The 19,042-nt window shown below is 41.2% G+C and overlaps 1 pseudogene, 3 gene segments (V, D, J or C) and 1 further gene; all 5 read right to left on the bottom strand.

Annotated features, from left to right (window-relative positions):
* Tcra (T cell receptor alpha chain) overlaps positions 1-19,042 on the bottom strand; it is a 1,796,232-nt gene that overhangs the window by 1,290,248 nt on the left and 486,942 nt on the right.
* Positions 3,669-4,162, bottom strand: Trav12d-3 (T cell receptor alpha variable 12D-3). The segment is given in 2 exon segments: positions 3,669-3,964; positions 4,117-4,162. Coding segments are annotated over 2 exon segments (342 nt in total).
* On the bottom strand, positions 5,419-5,631 carry Trav5d-3 (T cell receptor alpha variable 5D-3; annotated as a pseudogene). Its single transcript is given in 1 exon segment — positions 5,419-5,631. A coding segment is annotated over 1 exon segment (213 nt).
* Trav9d-3 (T cell receptor alpha variable 9D-3) lies at positions 12,841-13,273 on the bottom strand. The segment is given in 2 exon segments: positions 12,841-13,132; positions 13,228-13,273. Coding segments are annotated over 2 exon segments (338 nt in total).
* Trav12d-2 (T cell receptor alpha variable 12D-2) lies at positions 17,525-18,036 on the bottom strand. The segment is given in 2 exon segments: positions 17,525-17,816; positions 17,991-18,036. Coding segments are annotated over 2 exon segments (338 nt in total).

Below are 19,042 nucleotides of genomic sequence, written 5' to 3'. Positions count from 1 at the left end.
CCTCCCCCTGCCTTGCTCCCCAACCCACCCACTCCTGCTTCTTGGCCATGGTGTTCCACTCTACTGGGGCATATCAAGTTTGCAAGACCAAGGGGTCAGAGAGGCAAATTTTTTATAGATATTTTCTTTATTTACATTTCAAATGTTATCCCCTTTCCTAGTTTCCTCTCTGAAAATCCCCTATCACCTCCACACTGCCCCTGCTCCCCAACCCACCCACTCCTGCTTCCTGGCATCCCCCTATACTGGGGCATAGAACCGTCACAGGACCAAGGGTCTTTCCTCCTATTGATGAATGACTAGGCCATCCTCTGCTACATATGCAGCTAGAGCCATGAGTCCCATCATGTGTTGTCTTTGATTGTTGGTTTAGTCCCAGGGAGTTCCAGGGGTACTGGTTAGTTCATATTGTTGTTCCTCCTATGGGACTGCAAACCTCTTCCTCACCTTGGGTACTTTCTCTAGCCCCTTCTAGGGTCCCTCTGTTCCATCCAATGGATGACTGTGTGCATTTACTTCTGAATTTGTCAGGCACTGGCAGAATCTCTCAGGAGACAGCTATATCAGGCTCCTGTCAGCAAAATCTTGTTGGTATCTGCAGTAGTATCTGGGTTTGGTGGTTGTTTATTGGATGGATCCCCAGATGGGGCAGTCGCTGGATGGTCATTCCTTCAGTCTCTGCTCCAAACATTGTCTCTGTAACTCCTACCATGGGCATTTAGTTCCCCCTTCTAAGAAGGAATGAGGTATCCACACTTTGCTCTTCCTTCTTCTTGAGTTTCATGTTTTTTGCAAATTGTATCTTGTGTATTCTGAGCTTCTGGGCTAATATCCACTTATCAGTGAGTGTATATCGTGTGTGTTCTTTTGTGATTGGGTTACCTCCAGAGAGGCAATTTTGTGTGAAAGGCAACATACAAAGTACAGAATCTTTCTTGTGCAGATCAGAGAGTGCTCAGTGTGGTAGCAGTGAACAGTGAGAGCAGAAAAGCTTATTAAAAGCAGGGAGGAAGGGAGATACAGATTCCAACACCAGACACTGCCTGGAAATAAACCAACTTGATTTGAGTTAAGGAACCAGGAAGCAAGTGCTCACAATGTAAGCAGTGTTAGCTAGAGGCTGACGAACCATGATGGCTGCACCTATGTGTACAATGAACAGATCATGGGTCACATGAATATGGCCAACTCAGCCATGTATCCTAGCCAGGTCCAAAACATGTTTATGTCCATTTCACCACCACCTGGTGAATGAAATCGGAATTGAGGGGTATTTGGTGAAGGACAGTCTTCAAAATGTTTTACTTTTGTTAACACAATTTAAAACTCAAGAATCTGCCATGTGATCACACCTCTAGGCTGGATATCTGGAGTCCATCTGGATAAGGGACTCTGGGACACAACTGGGATTAGAGACCTCACAGCCACTTACTCTCTGCTTTCAGATCAGTTGTCATCACTGTAGAGCCTTCAACTGCTTCAAAATGAAAGTTCTTTGATGAGGGGTGAGAACTGCATTCATATCCATGTTAATTATAAATATTTAGAACACAGAAACTACACTCATTTAGGAAAGAAGCTGTAGTGGGTTCTCCTCTAGGGTATATGACCTCAGTTATGGGTATTTAACTGGATTTACAGTATTGGGGCAGAGTTCCTTGTTATTGAGCAGGCCTTAAGTCTAATAGGACATGTATTAGTTTCTTCTAATATGGAAGAGCTGCTATTACACCCTTGTGGATATAATGACATGGTGGTCATTTGTTTGGTTCCCATGGAGTCTTATAGAGCACCTCTGTACACTATGAGAACTCATCTTCATGGCAGAGTCTTCAGGTCAGTTCTAGCTATATTCCTCCAAGTCCTATGTCTGAAGTACATGGAGGCCTAAGAAAATTGGTCTTACCTTCAAGTTCTATGAGGCAATCAATGGCAGTGGTGATAGCCCATTTCATCCATTTCATTTGGAAGAAGCTCTTGAAACCCCCTGACCAACAACTTGAAAGGAGGGTTCACTTGCCTGACACTGGGGCTTTTATTAGATTTAGCATTTATTTAAGTTTTAACAAGCTGTCGTCTGAGAGATTCTGTTCTGTGTTGTGCCATTAGGAATAGCTTTTGGAGTTTAGAAATGCAGTTTGACATTCCATTGTGCTCCCTAAGCAGTAAGATAGCACACACTTCTTTGCTGATCTTTATATTTAGAACTGAGTCTCTCTTAAGACACACCACAGTTGTGTTTTTTATTTATTTATTTATTTATTTATTTATTTATTTATTTATTTATTTAAATTTCAGGTCTTTCTTCCTTTAGGAAGAGATAAATATGAATACTAGAACATTTTAGTTTAAATTAGCGTTTTGTTTATAAAATTGAGAAGAATCAAAGCCTTGGCCTCCTTTCCCATCTTAAGAATTATTAGAGAACCCACATCCCAGGTGAGTGACTACACAGGTTGTCAGGATTCAATCAAGGTAATGGAAGAGGAGAGTGGTCAGTAATGGGAGAGCTTTCTAGATAGTCTTTATGACCAAGCTCCCTCCTACATGATGTGTAGAGCTGGGCAGGAGGGAAGGAGGGAAGGAGGGAGGGAGGGAAGGAGGGAAGGAGGGAAGGAGGGAAGGAGGGAAGGAGGGAAGGAGGGAAGGAGGGAAGGAGGGCAGGAGCTCCCTCTCAGGCCATCATCCTGAAAGCTCCAACAGCAGTAGTTCATGAGCACCTTCACTAAATGAAGACTGTCAGGAGTGTGGTAGTTTGAAAGAGAATGGCCCCACAGGCTCAAACATCTGAATGTTTTGTTCTCAGTTGGTAGACTGTTTAGGAAGGATCATGAGGTGTGCTTTTGTCAGAAGAGGCATGTTATTAGTGGTGAGCTTTGGAATCTTGAAGCCCAAACCAGGCCCAGTTCTTGCTCTTGTTCCCCCACCCCCACCCCAGCTTGTTTGTGATAAAATGTAAGCCCTTAGCTACTGCTTCAAATCCATGCCTGCCTGCCTACCTGCCTGCCTGCCTGCCTGCCTGCCTGCCTGCCTGCCTGCCTGACTGACTGACTGATTGCTACATTCCCCACCACAATTTTTTCACCCTCTGATACTGTGATCAATCCCTCAATTCAATGCTCTTTTTGTAAATTGTCTTGATCATGGTGTCTCTTCACAGCAATAGACAAACTGAGTCAGGAAATGAGGTGGAACTCCCTGTAACATGGACCTTGGAGAGGAAGAATGTAAATATCTTAAGTCGTGAGACTGAAGCAGACTTTGAAAGCTGGAGTCTATGTTCTTCATGTATTATAAATTTATAGGGTAATATCAAAAGATTATTGGAAAACTTAAATCAGTTGATTATGTGAGAATCTTGGACGCACTTAATCCCATGTTAGGGTTTCCCTGGAGATGATTGCTGGCAGAGGACATACACTTAGAGAGAGTGCGTTATTTCTGGGGGTCAAAGCCTGGGTTCTAGCACTGACATTCATCCTATCCTGTCAGAACAACCACAAATACCTTCATTTGTAAGAATTTGATCTGTGGTTTGTTGGTGTTTTCAGGAAGCAAGGGAAGCACCGCTTTAATGAAAGCACAGAGCCTCCCTCTCAGGGCCTCCCCCTGAGCCCTCCTGCACCCTTGGTTCATGTGCAGCTTCCCCTGCAGTCTCCCTCACTGTGTCACTCAGAGCACAGTAGTACAGGGCAGAGTCTGACAGCTGCGCTGAGGACTTCTGCAGATGGAAGGAGCTGCTGCTCTTATGGAGAGTGGCGTGGAACCCTTGGTGCTCGGTCCTCTTGTTGTCTGTGAAGCTCTTCAGGAGTAGCCGAGGGGATTCATTGAGATGTTGCACATACCAGAAAAGGAAAGGATTTGAGTAAATAGTCTGATAGGTGCAGTTCAGCATCACAGGCAACCCTTCTGTGAGAGTGACCAGGCCTTCTGTCTGGGTCACGGAGTCTCCATCGCCATTGCTCCTCCCTGAAAAATAAATAATAAAAAAGAATGAGCAACTAAATAAACATGTAAACAGAGAAGAATTAATTTTTTTATGTGAGAAGGAACACTAAAGACTATCAGGATTGTAAGAAAATGACGTCATTAACCTTAGAGTACAATGTGACTTACTGAGCATTAGGAGGAGCACAAGAACTGAGCAGGTGACAGGACGCATGTTCAGGGAAGAAATGACACTTGGTCCTTGAGTGCACCAATCTCACAGGGCAATCCTCCTGCAGGATCTCCTCACACTCCTCACTCACAGACAAGGACCTCTCTCTGTCTGCACAGTGAGTCTGCCACGTTGTTAAGTCACCACCCGAATGAGATGTTAACCACATCTGAAGGGGCAGCGCCCTCTGCTGGTTTCCCTTCAACCTGCACCACAGTTTTCTGCACAGGACATTATAAACTTGGAACCTCACCCAAAGGAGTCAGGTCTCAAGCCTCCAGCGGATGTCTGAAATCACTAGTGTTACTGACTCATTTTTATCCTACCGTATTTAGTGTGGTGAGTGGACATAAAAGAATATACACACTCAAATATACCTCTGATAAAATTTATCTACTTTTTCTCATGTTATTAGCTCTTAGAGAATGTTGTGCAATGAAGCTTAATTTTATTCATCTGTTCTTTCCAGTCTAACACAGTTCTGTGTCATCAAGCCCTTTCTAAAACAAACCACATCAGGTTTTGTGTTACAGCTTATGTTGTCCATCTACTGTTGGATATGTGGCCATCAGTGGAGGATGTCTATGGACCAGAAGCTGCACTTTTGAAGGAAACAGATAGGAATGGCCACTTACCTTTTCCTGATGGAATTCTGTTTGGTCTGATCCTTTGAAAGTCTTAGTTGTACTGTTAACCTCTCTGAGTTCATATGAGCAGCTACCCTGCTATGTCCAGAAAACACTGCTCCCTTGTAGTCATCCACCATGTATGACTCTTATAGTTTTCCACTCCCTCTTCTTCAAGGAGCCCAGGGAACCTCTGAGTCTAGGGAGTAGGGTATGGGATATAGATGCCCAATCAGGGGCTGAGTCAGCTACAGTCTCTTCTTCCCTAAAGCATAGCGAGTTCTGTCCTCTGATAATATCTATGTGCAGCAGCAAGGGAAATGGTGAAATTTTACTTCAAGTTTTAAATGATGGAGAATGCGGAAAACTGTTCTAAATTGTTTGAGTGACTTGAAGCTCACATTCTTATTTTGTGTTTTGATGTCTACGTTATCGCTGGCACTTGAAAACTAGCAACTGGGAAATGCTGTACTGGAAAGCCTGTGGTACAGGATGCGGATGGTGCTTCAGGCCCCATTGTAGATTTGAGGACAGATGGACTGCAGGTCCCTGTGGAGCAGGGTGCACTTGTGGCACAGAAGTGCATAGCTTAGTCAGCAGGCTGTTTATGATGTGTAGGGAGAAGGGTTTAGCTTTCTTGTCCAGTAGAATTCTCAGGGTCTCTTTTCTTTCCATAGCTGAACAAATGCCAATGGAGAGCTTAGGATGCTTTCCAGGTTCTTGCTTATAGCAAGGGAAGCAGAGAGAGGCACTGTCTACATAAGTGCAGTTGATGATGGCACTGGACCCTTCTGGCCTCTTAGGATGAAAGAAAGCTCTTACACATGCTGACCTTGGCTCATCCCTATCCAGAAAGATGGAAAGAGAAGAGAAAGGCTGTGGCATCATCACTTCCAGGATTCTCTTTGTCTATAGTAACTAAAGAAATCCTGAGTAAAACAGTGGTCCCATAGATGTCTCAGGAATGCCCACTGATGATTCTCTGGCCCTAGAATATTAACTCATTAATGAGATATAGACAGAAAAATGTAAATAAACTAGCAACACATGTCTTCATTGTTCTTCCCAGATCTTGATGACTGGCAGTTGACTTATAATTATCAGAGGGTGGTTGTTTCTCAGTAACAATTCTAGCTCTGGAGTCGTCCACTCAGCCACTGAGAAAAAGGCTTTGCTTCTGCCCCAAGCCTTAATCATCAGCATACACAGAAGTGAGCTCTCCGCATATTCCTTAGCAGTTGAGATTTACTACCACCTTGTGGTTGCATTCAAAGCCAGTCAGGACTCTAGTTAAGTGCTCTCTGACCCTATGAGTGACTCAGACACATGAAACAGCAACATGTCATATCAAATATGTTCTAATATTGAAAGATCAATAATGGTATTTGTACACACTAGTGAGGTTATTTCTTAGCTTTAAACCTAATGCATCATATACACTATATTTCACATGCAAGTGTATATATGTGACGTTTTCATATATAAATGTATGTGTGATATATTCCGATATAATGTGTGTATATGTAACATTACTTCTATCTAGTACTGTATTTACTAATCCACTCTCATATCACAGAGTACTTTTATCATTTATCAAGCAACTCTTCCTTTTCTTGGAAATGATATTTAGGTCTCTGTTTGTTCTTGAGAGTTATGACACCTGAGAAATGGCTTTTTTTCATGTCTCTTATAGGCTTTCGGTTGCAAGAGGACAATGTTCCACCTATTTCAGTGAATTCTTATTGACAATGTAGATGTGATATTTTTATACTTGTGTCTCACCTTCCAGAGAAGTCATTCTGGAATCTCAAATACACATAACTACTTTAATCCCAAACAATTAAAGTAAATTTAGTTTATAGATGAAAGCATCCATTTTTAAAAGTGATGTTTGATTGAGTGGCAAAGTGGCAAATCAGAGAAAGATTAGACAGAATAGGATATGCCCAGCTCTTATTAGGAGAGATGGGAAAAGGAAGAGAGACAGGTTGAGAGAACGAGCCAGACAGGTGAAGACAGATTGAGACAGAAATGAGAAGGAGCCAGAAGATTAGGACAAATTGCTCAAGTGATTTGGAGCCAAGCAGAGCAGTTCATGGAAAGAAGCCAGATTGAATTAGTCAGCTTGGAAAAGAGTTTGAGCTAGAACATCTGAGTTGAACCAGCCAGCCAGAGTTCAGAAAGAGCTAGAAAAAATTATCTTATCCAGAAGTAAGTCTCATAGGCTAAAATAAATTCTAGGCTAAGATAAGATTGGACAGAGGTTAGAAGGTTCCACGACTAGGCCTAGGCTAGAAGACAGAGGCAATAAACTTCAGAGACTACAATTACATCTGAGAATAAGAGACTTTTACAAACATAACTTCATAATAAAAGTCCTGGAGAGGCTAGAGATATAAGGGATATACCTCAACAAAATAATCAATATACAGCAAGCTCACAACCAAAACTCAACTTAATAGAAAAATTTCAAAGCATTTCCACTAAAATCAGGAACCTGACAAGGTTGTTCATATTTTAGTGCTTGAATCTTAGCTAGGGTAATTAGACAACTAAAGATCAAGGAGACACAAATAAGAAAGGAAGTCAAAGTATCTTTATTTGAAGATGATTTGATTTTATATGATAAAGACTCAACCAGAAACTCCTACAGCTGATAACACTTTTATCAAAGCAGCAAGCTATAAAAGTAACATGCAAAACTCAGTAGACTTCCAAACAGTAATGACAAACACATTAAGAAAAAATCAGGGAAACAACTCATATAACAACTGTCTCAAAAATAATAAAATAGCTTGTATAAACTCTACCCATGTGAATGAAAAATGTATATAATAACCTACCCTAGATCCCAGGATAGGTAATGAAAATGTGGTACATATACACAATGAAATATCACTCAACTATTAAGCAATGAAATTTACAAGTAAATAGATGGAAGTAAAAAAAAATCATCCTTAGTGAGGTAACCCAGACCCCCCAAAACAAATATAGTATGTATTCTCTTAAATGGAGATATTAGCTTTTAAATCTTCAATAGGCTTCCCACAATCTTTACACCTACAGAAGTTCAGAATAAGTTAGTGAACTAGGGTTGAGGGAAATTTTGTTGAATGGGGAAACATAGAATAAATCGTAAAAGAGACAGGATGAGAGTGGAACAGGAGAGTTAAACAGAAGGTAGGAGGGGTGAGAAGATAAGGGAGGGAATATAGGGAAATAAACTAAGCTCCAACTGAGAGATCATATGGAATCTACTACAGAACTAGCTTCTTAATATATACATACGTGTGTGTGTGTGTGTGTGTGTGTGTGTGTGCATGTGAGTGTAAATGGAATCAAATAACAGGGAGACAAAGCACCAAATTAGCCTCTCTTATCAACAAATGAAACCACCAGTTCCAAGAATAGGTATTATCTGAGTTGTTGGTCAAGGTGCTCATGGATATAATCAAATAACTCAGAGAATTTCCTAGTTTTCAAGGCTATTCATTGCTCTCCACAAACTGATGGTAGTATGCTGTTGTTGAAGACAATACTTATACATCCCGTTAAAAATGGAGACGTCAAGCTGTTGCCTAAATGGAGTTTTCACTCCTATGGACTGGTGTTCATATAGAAGAAGGTACTCTGAGCATTACTAGAGGAGAGAGATAAGCACAAACATAGCTCTAATACTTTGATCTACAATGGTGATCTGCCTAAACGATACACTAGTGCAAAAATGTCACAAATGATATTGGACTATCTCTGAATGGAATTAAGACCCACTCCATGAGAAGGAACCTATGCCTGGTACTTCTTTTGGTGGTCAAAAACCTGAGACTAGATAGGTTATGACCTAGGGGAAAACCAAATATGGTTCTTCTAAAGAAATGTATCAATATAATGATTTCTAATGACTTTGTGCTATAGCCATAGATCAATGTCTTGTTCAGACATCATTAGGGAAGCATCCCCTCGAAGTAGACAGGAACAGAGAGACCTACAACTTCACAACTGGAAAATGTACAGAAAATGAGAGACTTTGGAACACCTAGTGCTAAATGGAATGTTTCCATTGAACTCCTTCCCTCAAGACCCAAGTAATTTTATAGAAGAGAAAGCAGAAAGATTGTAAGAGCCAGTGGTCATGGAAGGCAGTAAGGAAATAATGCCTTTTAGAACCAATAGGACTGATTTACATGTGAACTCATAGAAGTAGTGACAACATGTACAAGGTGTGCACAGACCTAATACACACAGAGCTTCATTTCTGATAGGAGGAAATGGGCAAGGTCCTCATACCTAAACAAGAGGTCTCCAATTGACAATGTCTCATAAAGGAAAGTTGAGCTTTGTCCAACAAAGTTTGACGGTGTATACAAACCACACTTGAAGACAACCTCATGCCCAGAAACAGATGGCAAACACAAATAAACTCAAAAGTATTTTTAGAGATTGTTCTTCTCTCATGATGCTCTATCTGGCCATTGTTTTCTTTCTTGTATATGATGGTTTTGAATTATGTGTTTTTATGGATTCTTTTTTTTTGGTTTGTGCATGTGTCTCTGCATGTGTATATGCTTCTCATCCTAGAAACTACATTTTCTTAAGTTTCCCTGAGGTTTGAAGAGCTGAGAAGAGACTTACAGACATAAGGCAATCCATTCACAAAGCAAGGAGTAGGAATGGTGGTGTGTAGTTGCCCAGCTCTTTAGCACTCACTCATTCTGTATTCAAGCACAGGTATCTAGAGCCTGTTCACTGGACCTCATGTGTCTATAAATCTATTTAAAGCACAATTTTCTGAACAGATGTAAACAAAATAGAATCTCCTCTCTTATGAGGATGGACACACAAGAGAAAAATCTCCACTGCTTTTTATTTTTTAATTTTATACCTAAAATTTCATAAAATCAAAGAACTAGAAATTATTGCAATATCCCTTATATCATATTTAATATATGCAATGTACATTCTAAACTAGAAAGAAAAATAATAACTACTTCTTGAACAGAATACTGGTCAATATAGCGTATGAAAAACAAGAAGGGAGAGGGCGTTACTTAATGTGACCAAGCATCCATAGCCTGTTCTGAATCAGCTGTGCTTTCCTGCTGAGCACAGCAAAAGAACTAAACAGAAGTCACAGGTTAGACTGTATAGCACAGTGCATGCTGACTTGTCACATTGTGTAATTTAAGAGTCCTATCAGGGCTTTTTAATTGGGTACAACAATAACCACACTTAAGGAAAGGCCCTTAGCTCAGCAGTAGATAACAATACAGAATGAATCCAATGGTGCTGATATGTCATATTGCTCAGTTTGAGCTTTTCCTTCCTTCCTTCTTTCCTTCCTTCCTTCCTTCCTTCCTTCCTTCCTTCCTTCCTTCCTTCCTTCCTTCCTTCCTTCCTTCCTTCCTTCCTTGTGTCTATATATTTAGGAATCTATACATAACAGCATTTATAGAAAAAGTAGCCAGACGCCTTGAATTGGTGGTGGGGTGGGAGAGGCTATGTTGGAGAGGTTGAAGTGAGAAAAGGAAAGGGGAAAAGTGCTTACATTTTAATTTCATTTTTTTTATTAAAAAAGAGCAAAAAGTGGTACAAGGCATTAGTTGTCAATCTAAAGAAGACATAAATACATATATTAACATATAATCAAAGAATAAGCTAGTGACCTTGTGAGTGGGATGATTCCAGGTGCATGAAAGACCAACACATGGAAATTTGGGTAAAACATTATGAAGAAGATAGACCAGAAACTGAAGGAAGAAAGAAAGAATGACAGTCTCTGACCTGCCAATTCTGTTTATCCTCTGCATATGCATAGAATTCGAGCCATGCACAGAGACATTAATAATTCATTATTTTTCTTATTAAAAATGTTTATATTAATGATAAACATCCTGAGAAAGAAATTAGGAAAACAACATCCTTCACAATAGCCACAAATAATGTAAAATATCTCGATGTAACTTTAACTAAGCAAGAAAAAGACATGTATGACAAGAACTTCAAATATTTGGAGCAAGAAATTAAAGAAGATAAAATGTAGTGGATTGGTCTGATGCTGATTGTATTCTAATGCTAAACACTGGTTCTTCAAGATGTGGTTTTCTGGGATTCGCAGATCCTCATGTCCTCAAAGTGATGCCATGTGAAACTTCTCGCCAATTTAACTGGTCAATAAAAGGTTAGAGCCTGTGATTGGGCAGTGGTGAGAGAAAGGTAGGACTGGAGGACCAAGTGGGGGAGCAGTTGCCAGTAGAGAGAGGAGAAAGAAGAGAAAAGAAGAAGAAGCTGCAATGGACTAGAACAGCATGGCCAGAAGAAACAGCAAGTAACAAGGGGCTTATACCTGGGAAATAAGTTAGTATAGTCCTAGAATTGCCCAATTTAGTCTGATGGCTTGTAACTAAAATAACTGTATTGTTTGTCTTTTATATGGGCTTGTTAGGATTATAAATTCTTTCTACAATACCAGAAGACAGAAAGACCTCCCATAATCATGGACCAGTAGGATTAGCATACTAAAAATGGCAACCCCAAGCTGGGATTTATTAATATGACAATACTGTGTGTGTGCATGCATGTGCATGTTTAGCCACCCATGTGTGCATATTCATGTGGAGATAAGAGGTCAATCTTGGGTGTCATTTTTCTGAAGTTATCTACCTTGTTTATTTTAGACAAGCTCTCTCACTGATACATGGAGTTTATTGTTAGGCTAGGATGGCTACATGGCATCTCCTCAAATGCATTTCTGAACCAGCTAGAAAATCTCTCTTACTTTTTTTTTAATTCTGAGTATTCATCCTCCTAGGCTGTATGCACAGAAGTAAAATATCTTCTTGTACAATTGTCACCAATTGAGGGAGAAGAAACTAAAATTCTGTACTGCAGGCAGTGAGCTCAAATGTGCTAGCACTATGACTCTTGCCTATATTTCAGCAGGACGTGAAAACCTTAGGAAAAAAGAATCTATATACGATGTTCCCATAGCAAAATCAATCATATACACCAGGAAAATGCATACAAAATATGCATATGCTTATAAGATAAAAGATGCAGAAGGAATCATACTACAATTTCTCAAGTAGATTTGAAGAATTTAAGATGGCAACAAAATAGAATAATACATTTATAACCATCAAGATTTCTTTGGAAAAAATACCAGTGAGCTCAAATTCCGTATTCTCCTGTCTTATTTTTAGTGGTTGTGAGAACCGACATAATTATGACAGACCTCTAAGATTTCCTGGTTCTGGTAAATTACTATATTAACTAACAATGTATCAGATTGGTCCCTAAATGGAAGTGCTTAAATATTATGACCAACTCTTATCAGTACATTTAGAACCAAAAGAAGAAAATGCAGGAAATTAAATATGAAAGACTGAGTAGAGAAGGCAAATTTCAGGAAAAAAAAATTGAAGATCAGTCCTTTCATGTCTGTATACATGACACATAAAATGACACACGAAAGTCCAGCTTCTGGTATTTCCCCATCAGCCATTTAGTCTATCCACTATCCAAGCAATGTCCACTCAGAAAATGGTTCTCATAGATAATAACAGTTATTCTCCAAGAATAACACTGTTATCCCTCCATTCTAAGGAATTAGGACTGAGCAGTAGATAATTTTGAAAATATGCAAAAGACTCCTGAGCTGAAGTCAGACAGTGGATATTTTAGGTAGAAATGAGTTGTGGAACGACAAGACAGCTGGAACTGCTCAACTGTCCTTCTCTCCTCACCAAGTTCAAAAAGATACTTCAAAGACATAAGGAGAGAAATCACAGGTCCGAGCACCCCCTGAAATGGGTGTTTGTGTTCAGCTCCCTGTACAGCCCAAGACACTGTATCTTCTCCATTCCAAAGAACTACAATTGAGAATTGGATATAGTGGATGGTTTAGCTTGCAAAGGCAGCTGGTACTGCGCAACTTCCTATTTCTCCTCACGAAGTTGAAAGAGATGTTCCAGAGACCACAAGGAGAGATCTTGAGTCTGAGCACCACAGCCATCGGTGTTTTTGTTCGGCTCCCCCTGCAGCCCCACACACTGTGTGCTCACAGCACAGAAGTACACAGCCCAGTCGCTCCAGTGCACAGAGGCTTTCCGCAGGTGGAAGGAAGAGTTACTCTTGCTGAACTCAGCCTCAAAGCCATTCACTCCTTGAACCACTGGGTCTCCTGGATAGTACTTGAGGAGCAGCTGCAGCCCCTGCCGCGGGTACTGGACATACCAGAACAGATAAGGTGTCCCAAAGTAGGAATACTTGCATCTCAGCTGCAGAGAGGCTCCTTCAGAGACAGTGACGCGAGCATCGGGCTGCGTCACTGACTGAGCTTGGGCATCTCCTGCAAAGGAATATTAGGTCAGGAACTGTAGTGCAGACTTCACTGAGGACAGTCAGGATCCGGGGATACAGAGACCACAAGAAAGCTGTACTCACTCAGGAGAAAGTGTATCCCCAGCACTGGGAGGAGCGCCAGGAGCATGACTGAGCCTTGAGAAGGCTGCAGCTCTGTTGTGGAGAAACTCTGGAACAGGACAGGCAGGAAAGCAGCTGAGGAAAGCAAGAGCTTGAAAGCAGGTGTAGGGAAGAGTCTGCTGGAGAAGTCTCCCGTTCACATAAAAACTGACGCTGCATACGCGAACCTGGAAGGTTTTGAATATCTGATTCTTGTCACTTGCCTTTGCTAAATACTCAGCCAGCTGCAAGAGGGATGAGATGTGAGCAGGTGGAGATCTTCAAAGGAAGAAGGAACACTAGTGAGTGCAGCACCGCCCTCTGGAGGCCATAGGAGGAACCAAATGTCTTGTGGGTCCACAGCCTGCCTCCTGCTGTGTTCCTGTTTCACAGACATTGAAAACTTTCACAAAGCACATTGCTTCTTTCCTAATCTTTGATGAGGTATTAGTTCTAGCATCTAGTGGAAGTGGATGGCTTGTTAAAAATCCTTATGAAAACAGGTTATGAAATAAACCCCACACTTGAGAGGCAATCGTCTCAGGCTGAGTGTGAGTGGCTACCACAGCCATGGTGGTGATACTTTATGGCACAGGTATCGCCCTTGGTGGATGCTCTGCAGCACAGAGACAACTGGGAAACACTCGACGTTAGATTACCTCGGCTATCTATGGCAAGTTGGGAGTCTAGAAAGGAAGGTTTGACTGCTAAAGCTAGCAGAATTACAACTCTGAGACCCCCGTGGCTAAAGTACTATCCCCCAGAAAAGAAATTTAGGATTAATGACTCTAGGTTTTTTCCTGGGTCAAAGGAATGCAAAGGCTCAGTGTTAATACATATGTTCTTTGATTCTAGGAACAAAAAGGAAATTCTTCCCAAGGGTCTTCTCTCATCTGTTCTTTCTCATAGGGATTGTCTTTCCAGGGGACGGGGGAAGGGTTACCTATGTCAGCAATTTGTGATTGTTTAGTTTATAGACGAGCCTATGGAATGTGTGTGTGTCTTTCTGTTTCTTTTAAATTTCCCCCCAAATAAGCCAAATTCCAAAAGTGTAAGAAGAATGGCAATCACTTAAGAAGTCAGAAGCTGGAAGGAGTTAGAGTCATATTGAAGTTTGGTCAGAAAGAAGGAAGCACAGTAAAAACAAAGACCAGCAACTCATGCTGGCTTTCAGTTCACTGTGGCAGTTTGCAGAACCCAGCATGTATGTGTGCATGTGTATGATTATGGTGGTTTGAATATGCTTGAATATCCTGGTTGGAGTAGGTGTGGCCTTCTTGGAGGAATTGTGTCACTGTGGGAGTGGCCTTTGCAACCTTCATCCTACCTACCTGGAAGTCAGTTTTCTATTAGCCTACAGATGAAGATGTAGAAACTCAGCTCCTTCGATGTCATGCCTGCCTGGATGCTGCCATGCTCCCACTTGATGATAACGGACTGAACCTGTGAACCTGTAAGCCAGCCCCAATTAAATGTTCTCATAAGAATTGCCTTGGCCAGCTGGGTGGTGGTGGCACACGCCTTTAATCCCAACACTCGGGAGGCAGAGATAGGCAGATTTCTGAGTTAGAGGCCAGCCTGGTCTACAGAGTGAGTTCCAAGACAGCCAGGGCTACACAGAGAAACCCTGTCTCAAACAAACAAACAAACAAACAAACAAACAAACAAGAATTGCCTTGGCCATAGTGTCTCTTCACGGCAATGGAAACCCTAAGACAGAAGTTGATCAACCAAAATGAGGTCATTGAGACCTTAACAGCTACCATTCAATGAGGTAATTTTGTGCCAAATACAGCACACAAAGGACAGAATCCTCTTCAGACACAGGTAGGGAGGAGAGATACACATTCCAATACCAGACACTGGAGATAAACCAATGTGACTCTGAATTACGGAGCCAAGAAGCAAATGATTATGATGTAAACCAGTATTAGCTAAAGGCTGAGCAATCATGAGGTCAATACCTATGTGCACAGACCATGAGTCACATAAATAAGTCAAACTCAGTCATGCATCTTTGCCAGATCCAAAACATGTTTATAGCCACTTTACCATCAGCTGGACAACAGAAATTGTAATCAAAGAGTATTTGGTGAAGAACATCTTTCAAAATGTTTTACTTTTTGAATACAGTTTAAAATTCAAGACCATGAAATATCAGGTGATCACACCACTGGGCTCTTCTTGTACCCAGAGTCCATCTGGATAAGGGACTCTGGGACACAACTGGGACTAGAGACCTCACAGCCACTTACTCTCTGCTTTCTGATCAGTTGTTATCGCTATAGAGGCTTCAACCGCTTCAAAATGAAAGTTCTTTGATGAGGGGTGAGAACTACATTTATATCCGTGTTAATTATAAATATTGAGAACACAGTTAGAAGCTTCATGATCTAGGAAGGTGGCTGTAGTAAGTTCTTCCCTAGGGTCAATGACCTCTCCATCCTCAGGGAGTTAACTAGGTTTACAGTTTTAGGCTCAAGTTGCTTCCCTTGTAGCAACTTGACATAATAAGACATGTGTTAGTGTCTCCCAATGTGAAAGTGGCACCATTACACCCTTGTGGATATCTTGACATGGTGGTCATTGTTTTTATTCAGAGGATTCACATCTTGGTTTGACTATTTATTGCTTTTCTCCCTTGTAATTTTACATAACATCTCTGTACACTGTGAAAACTTGTCCAAAGGAAGGAGTCTTCAGGTCAGGTCTAGCTCAAGTTCTCCAAGTCAAATGTTCAAAGTATGTGGTAGCCTAAGCTATGAGACAATCAAGGGCGATGGTGATAGCCCATTTCATTTGGAAAAATCTCTTGAACCCCCTTGACCAACAACATGAATGGAGGGTTCCCATCCCTGGCACTGGGAGTTTTATTAGATTTGTCATTCATTCCAGGTTTGACAAGCTCACATCTAAGAGATTCTATTCTATGCTGCACCATTAAAAGTAGATTTTGGAGTTTATAAATACAATTTGACATTCCATTTTGCTTCCTAACTAGTAAGATAATATGCACAAAAATATGAATCTCTTGAGACACACCCTAGTTTTTTTAAATTTCAGAACTTTCTTCCTTACAAAGAAATAAATATCAGTACTAGAACATTTTATTTTAAACTAGTACTTTGTCTAGAGAATTGAAATTTGGTCTCCATTGCATATTTCAGGATTATGGGAGAACCTAACTCTAATCACAGGTAAGTGACTACATCAGGTCCTGCAGAGATGAACAAAGTGCAGTGGAAGAGGAGAGTGGTCATTAGTGGGGCAGGCTTTCTGCTCAGGGTCTATTATGAACAGCCTTGTTTGTACACAGAGTGTGGGACAGGGAAGGACCTGCCTCTCATGTCATCATCTTGAGAGCTCCAACAGCTGTTTCATGATCAGCTTTATCAAGTGGAGGCAGTCAGAAAGTGTGGTGGTTTGAATAAATATGACCGAAAAAGCTCATATTTTGGAGTGTTTGGTTCCCAGTTGGTGGTCTGTGTAGGAATCACCTGAGGTGTGGTCATCACAGAGGAACCATGTCACTGGTGATGGACTTTGAAACCAATGTCTCCCTCTTTACCCCTCACTTGTGATAAGATGTAAGGCCTCAGCTACTGGTCCAGGGCCATGCCTGGCTGGCTGCTGCTACACTCCCCACCATGATGGTCAACCCTATGAACCTCTGATCAAGCCCCCAGTTAAATGCTTCTTAATGGATTGTCTTGATCGTGGTCTCCTCACAGCCATAGATAAGTAAGTTAAGTCCAGAAGTTGGACTAAACTCTCTGTTTCATGGATCAAGGTGAGGAAGAATCTAAATAACTTAGGGAGTGATATTGAATAAAAATTTTAAAGATTAGAGTCTGTGTCCTCATTTAGGTCATGAATTTGTGGAGTAATAACAGAACGTTGTTGGAGAATTTAAATCACTGAATTTTGTAAGACGTCTTGGTAGAGAGATAAATCCCATATCAGAGTTTTCCTGGAAAACTTTCCTGTGAGAGAGGTCCTTGATTTAGGGAGAGAACAAAATGTCAGGGAACCAAATCCTGTTTCATTTAGGTTTGGTTTGGGTTGGGTTTTTATGGCACTGATTTTCATCCTACCCCATTAGAATATTTACCAATTCCTAGATTTGTAGGTGTCCGATCTCACATTTGTTCACATTTTTCAGGAAGCTAGAAAAACAACCGCTTAGCAAAAGCACATAGTCTCCCTCACAGGGCCTCCCCCTGAGCCCTCCTGCACCCTTGGTTCATGTGCAGCTTCCCCTGCAGTCTCCCTCACTGTGTCACTCAAAGCACAGAAGTACAGGGCAGAGTCTGACAGCTGCACTGAGGACTTCTGCAGATGGAAGGAGCTGCTGCTCTTATGGAGAGTGGCGTAGAACCCTTGGTGCTCGGTCCTCTTGTTGTCTGTGGAGCTCTTCAGGAGTAGCTTAGGGGCTTCGTTGAGATGTTGCACATACCAGAAAAGGAAAGGTGAGTAAGTAGTCTGATAGGTGCAGTTCAGCATCACAGGCAACCCCTTGGTGAGAGTGACCAGGCCTTCTGTCTGGGTCACTGAGTCTCCATTGCTCCTTCCTGTAAATAAGAAAGAAAGAGAGAGAGAGAGAGAGAGAGAGAGAGAGAGAGAGAGAGAGAGAGAGAGAGAGAGAGAGGAAAAAAGAATTGTTTTTTATGTGAGGAGGAACACTAAAGACTGCCTGAGTTGTAAGAAAATGACATCATTAACCCTTAGAGTACAATGTGACTTACTGAGCATTAAGAGGAGCACAAGAACTGAGCAGGTGTCAGGACGCATGTTCATGGAAGAAATGACACTTGGTCCCTGAGTGCACCAATCTCCCAGGGCAATCCTCCTGCAGAATCTCCTCACACTCCTCACTCACAGACAAGGGCCTCTGTCTGCACAGTCTCTCATGTTAAGTCAACACCCGAATGAGACCTTAATCACATCTGAAGGGACAGCGCCCTCTACTGGTTTCCCTTCAACCTGCACCACAGATGTCTGCACAGTACTTTGTCTATAAACTAGGAACCTCACCCAAAGGAATCAGGTCTCAAGCCTCCAGAGGATGCCTGAAATCACTTGTGTTACTGAACTATGTGTATCCTATGGTATTTAGCTTGCTGAGTGAACATAAAAGAATATGCACACACACAAATAGACCTCTGATATAATTTATATACTTTTAAATTTTTATTAGCTTTTACAGAATATTATGCAATGAATTTTGGTTATACTCATCTGTTCTTTCCAGTCCTTAAAAGATTTACTCACTCTTTCATACAAACCCAGTTTTGTGTCCCATCCTCCCATTTAAAATAAAACTCGTCAAGTTTTGTGTTATAGGTTGCAGTGCACATGTATTCTTGGATATGTGGCCTTCACTGGAGGGTAGTCTTTGTACCATGAGCTTCAACTTTAAAGAAAAAGGGTGGGGATGGAATTTTTCTGATTTGATCCTTTGCAACTTATCTGTACTGTCAACCTCTCTGAATTCACATGTGCAGCTGTTCTTCTATGTCCAGAAAACACTGCTTCTTTGTAGTTATCCACCACCTACAGCTCTTATAGTTTTCCATGCACTCTTCTTCAATGACCTCTGAGTCACTGAATAACTAGGAAGGAGGGTGTGGGCTACAGATGACCCATATGGGCCTGAGTCAGCTACAGTCTTTTCTTCTTTGCAGCATAATGAGTTCTGTTCTTTCATAACCTCTATGTGCTACAAGAAGGAAAGTATTAAAATTATATTTCAATTTTAAAACTAATTTTTAAAAAAAGAAGGATGGAGAGAATTGTC

This window comes from Mus musculus, chromosome 14, assembly GCF_000001635.26.
Source record: "Mus musculus strain C57BL/6J chromosome 14, GRCm38.p6 C57BL/6J".
In the NCBI taxonomy this organism is placed as follows: Eukaryota; Metazoa; Chordata; class Mammalia; order Rodentia; family Muridae; genus Mus; species Mus musculus.
Note: the sequence above shows the minus strand (reverse complement) of the source record. Positions and strands in the feature narration are given on the sequence as shown.